Below are 4,725 nucleotides of genomic sequence, written 5' to 3' on the forward strand. Positions count from 1 at the left end.
GGCAGAGGCTGCGCCCGCAGCCGCGGAGCGATCGGCGCGGAGCGTCCCGGCAGCCGAGGCGCTCCCCAGGGCCGGGGGGGCCCCAAGTCCTCTTCCTCAGTCTGAACCGTCATCTTCGTTCTTTTAGCTCCGTCGATGTCATCTTAATTCTTTTAGATAGGCAGGAATCCTGCCGGGGCGTCTTTTCACCTCGTTCAGAGAGTTGTGAAGTTTCTTCTCTCACGTTACTGCGCGGGGTAGGGGCTGCAGGGAGTGCGGAGATTTACTTGGAATAGCATCGACGTTCCCTTTTTAAAATTAGAGCTCCTCTTTTTAAAATAGGATTCAACAACACTGGTTTCAATGGTCATCGTGGTACATTTTTTTTTTTTTTTTACTTTAGCGCAAGCCTTCCTCTTATTCCCCGACTGGAATGGAGATTTCTTCCCATCAGTTTCACCTCCTCGAGCAGCTGAACGAACAACGGAAGCAAGACTTGTTCTGTGACTGCAACATCCTGGTCGAGGGAAAGGTCTTTAAAGCACATCGCAATGTGCTGTTTGCCAGCAGCGGCTACTTCAAAATGCTCCTTTCGCAGAGCTCGAAGGAGACGAGCCAGCCAACAATAGCCACTTTTGAAGTTTTCTCTCCAGAGACTTTTATGGTTATCTTGGACTTTGTGTATTCAGGGAAACTCTCTCTCACTGGTCAGAATGTGATCGAAGTCATGTCAGCTGCGAGCTACCTGCAGATGACTGATATCCTCAATGTCTGCAAGACATTCATTAAGTCCTCACTGGATATTAGCGAAAAGGAAAAGGATCATTACCTCAGCCTGTCGGCCAAAAGCACAAACAGTGAACCCACCCATCCATCTCTTTATCGGTCAAGAAGAAAAGCAAAGAGCAACCCCAGGCGTTCCTGTTCGATCCCGGATGACAAGGCTAATACAGTGAATGAAAATTCCTGGAGCAGTTACGGCAGCTACCTGTCCTCAGAGGTGATTCTTCAGCGGGCAGAAACGCAGCTATCGAAAAGAGGCAGAAAACAGGGCTCAATGAGAAAGCGCCGAAAGCACCTCGGGCTGGCCCAGACCCGTGATTTTGTGCAGTATAAATCCAACAAAGCTGAGCGGGCCAGCGGCGGTTGCAGCACGGCAGATTCCAGCCACGTGTCTCGGGTTAGGGAGGAGGCTGAATGCGATGCTGAGAACGCCGCCGATCGCGACGATTACGGATATAATCACGAATCGGAAGTGATGCCGAAGAGGTGGTCTGTTGCTCAGCTAGAACAAGAGCTTTCAAGAACTCCCGAGTTCGTGGAATTAAAGGCAGAAGAACTGTACACCTCAATGCCCACAATTTTAGGTGTAATGAGTAGTTGGAACGAAGGTAAAAAGTACATATGGGTTTGCAAAGTTTGTCTTTATTTGGAAGAATTCAGATGATCTTTTGGAGAGAATTTGTATGGCTGCATGAAAGCAAAATGATGCCCAGAGTTGCAGATTATTTTCTTGATCCACTCAATTGTTAGAATCTGTTAGATCTACTCTGTTAGAATGAGAGACTTTGAAACCAGAACAGGCCATAAGAATTAGAATCAGAGAGCTTGCCTCAGGTATTCTGTAAAGTTAAAACATGCCAGATTATTTGGACCCGAGTTTAATGAAGCCTCGAGAACTGTCATTGACTTGGGGACCTGAAGGACTGAATTTCTCTTGTAATATCCCCAATACATGGCAGTAATAGAGGCATTCGGCCTAAACCCAACCCAAGTCCTTCACAAGAGAAGGTCCTTTCATTGGCAGGATGCTGCATTTCCCTGAAGGTCCAAACCAGCCTAAATTTCATGACTGTTCAGCCACACTACAGCATCTAAACTCTCGATGGACTGACAGCATGTACCCGAGATGGTGGACTAAAGGTTACAGGTGTATTCTTACGGCGTGCGTTCCCTTGGAAACTCATGTACCTGTATTTTATTATAATTGCCTATTTTTAATAGTTTGGGCATCCTAGTATATTACACAGAGATTAGAAATGACAAAGCTATGAACTGTTAGCTGATGGAAGAGTCAGATATGATGACTATATGTAATAGCTAAGTATTTATGATTATCTGTATGTCTAAAAAATACCCTGAGTAAGAAAGAATACACAATCCAATGGCTGTTTAACACGTTCAGTAAGAAATACTGGGTTTGGTGGATCCTATTTTGCAATTTTTTTTTCCTATTTAGTCACAGACCAGATGAAAAATGAACTGCTGCTTATTTAAGCTGAAAAATAATCAAACTACTACATAAAGAGAGACTACTGCTATTTGACATTTCCCCCTGTATTTCTCTGTAATACAGATGACCTACCTCGGATGCGATTCAAATGCCCGTTCTGTACGCACACAGTGAAGCGACGCGCGGACCTGAAGCGGCATCTGCGGTGTCACACAGGGGAGCGACCGTACCCGTGCGAAGCCTGTGGGAAGAGGTTCACCCGACTAGAGCATCTACGGAACCACTTCCAAACGGTACGCGATTTCAGTGGGAGATTCAGCCTAGAAAAAAAAAACAAAACACAAACCAACCCACAGGATGTCACACTGGTAGCATCTACTCAGTCATTTCCAGAACTAACAGCAGAAAAGCTTCCTAGCTGCACATCAACTTTAATTATTCATGCTCTAAATTGGCAAATTATACTTCAGATTTCATTTTTTTTAGAATGGTTCAGTGAATTTTCTTTTTCTGAAAAAAAAAAAAAATTAAATCTGCTTTTGGATGAACACTGACATTTTCAAATTTTAAATCTCTTTAGATACATCAAGCTGGCAAACTGATCTGCAGAAAATGCAAGCGTCACGTAACTGAACTAACAGGATGTGTTGTTCAGCAAGGAACAAGACGCTACAGACTGTGCCATAAGTGTCTGGCAGAAACTAATTTTGACAGCATCCCTGACGATTTAGATGCAGAACATTCTCCTGTCTCCTCCACGGGAAACAAACGTTCGAAGTGGGCTTTGGAGGAGGAACAGAAATCAGATGAAGAGACGGTGGAGGAGGAACCGTATAATTTGGTTGTCCGACACGTTAACGATGATACTCCAGCTGAGGTAGATGAAAAGGTGAAGCCAAATCTTAGGTAGATCTGTTACTGTTGTATTCAAGATTAAATTACTTGTGTCCTACCAACTATTGCTGGCTTATTACTTTCATTTCAATTAAATCTTGCTAAAATTCTTTTCTGAGAAGCCAAATAGGGGCTATATGTTTTGTACTTAAGAGACATGCAACAGCTTCTAAATGTCATCCAGAAAGTGGGTGTTATCTGGAAACTATTTAGAAGAATTTGTTTATATTTCCTCAAAGACTTGCTCAGAGCTCCTGTTCATAATGAAAGAGTGAACCACTTTACAGTTCTACAAAGATTCAATATTATATAGGGTTTTAAAAAACAATTATTTGGTTATTAAAAATTACATTATTAAAAAACAATTATCACTGAACAAGAAACATAAAACACATTTTTGTTGACACTGTAATTAACGTGTATATACACATCAGAAACTTCATGAGAAAGGAGTAAAGAAACCAAGTGGAATTCTTCCTGCTGAAGAACCTATCTATGGGAACTTTGTTTTCTGAGTGAGCTTACTGCTTCTATTTGTTCAGAAAAGCACGATCAGTTTTAAAGAATACGCACAGAATACGTACAGAGTAGAATAATGAACAGAGCGTCTGTAGTGCACTTGGGACAGTATGAGTTTGCCTTTTCAGATACGTAGTGGTTTTGTACTCTGAATTTTAAAGAAAGATACACTAACATGGTTCCAAGGAAATAAAAGTGCAATCACTGAAAGTACAATTGTCAGGTTTTTTTCCTTTTTTTTTTTTTTTTTTTTTTTTTTTTTATTTGGTTAAACTCCTGTCTGTCTTATGCAAGAGAATAAAGAGGACAAGTGCCTTTAATTTCAGTGGCACACTTGTGACTTAGATCATGGAGCTACTTTAGAAAGATCTTCCTTTTCCTATAAATTCAGGATGCTTAACAGCTGCTTGACAGCATAAAAATGTTTGTTTACAAGGACAATTTCCCTTAAGAGTTTAAGCAACTTCTGTAATTCTGGAGTGTCTTCAACTTAGTAATCATATTTTTTTTTCCCAGTCATTTGGGTCAGAGAACCTCCACTTGCTAGAGAAACTGAAAACGCTCAGTACTAACAAAAAAAAAAAAATTCTCAGGGAGAATGTACATTCTGCCTGAGAGCAGAGAATGGCATTCCTAGTAGGTACTCTTGATAAAGAGCCACTGTTTGGTCTCATGTCTCGTTTTATGCTGTATTTCCTTTCCTGTTAGCAGAATCTGTAGCCTGAGGTTACGGCCAAGCAAGCAAAAATTCCCTGTAGAGAATTTGAGAACAACCATATTGATTCACATCAAGGTTCTCCCTGTCTCCAGCAGTTGCCACTACAGATACCTAGGGAAAAGTGAGAACAAGGCAAGCCTGTACAGTAATTCCCTAATGCTCTCCCAAACTCCAGCCATTTTCAGCTTAGGACATTTTCTTCATTTGGGATTTATACATTTAGTAACCACCAATGCACATCTTCTTGAAAAAGATGTGCTTCTACTTCACCACTCTACCCTTAAACTCATCGCATCAACCCGATCCCACGGAGATGCGCATGAATTCCCTACAGAACCTGCTCAACTAACAACAAGACAAGAAGGGTTTCCAGTTCAAGCAT

General features: G+C 41.7%; 1 protein-coding gene across 2 annotated transcripts; it reads left to right on the top strand.

Moving 5' to 3' along the window:
* The first annotated feature begins 28 nt into the window (after positions 1–28).
* Positions 29–3,171, top strand: LOC113488275 (zinc finger and BTB domain-containing protein 8A-like). Of its 2 annotated transcripts, XM_026863356.1 has the most exons (4): positions 29–204; positions 383–1,370; positions 2,336–2,505; positions 2,793–3,171. In XM_026863356.1, the coding sequence occupies exons 2-4, from the start codon at positions 413–415 to the stop codon at positions 3,120–3,122; spliced, it is 1,458 nt and encodes a 485-aa protein (XP_026719157.1). In that variant the 5' UTR covers positions 29–204; positions 383–412; the 3' UTR covers positions 3,123–3,171. The 2 variants fall into 2 exon arrangements, with proteins under 2 accessions (XP_026719157.1, XP_026719156.1); XM_026863355.1 differs by lacking the exon at positions 29–204 and having other exon boundaries at positions 307–1,370.
* Positions 3,172–4,725: the final 1,554 nt, after the last annotated feature.

Source organism: Athene cunicularia (assembly GCF_003259725.1).
Source record: "Athene cunicularia isolate RWA chromosome 23 unlocalized genomic scaffold, athCun1 chr23_part1, whole genome shotgun sequence".
Classification (NCBI taxonomy): Eukaryota; Metazoa; Chordata; class Aves; order Strigiformes; family Strigidae; genus Athene; species Athene cunicularia.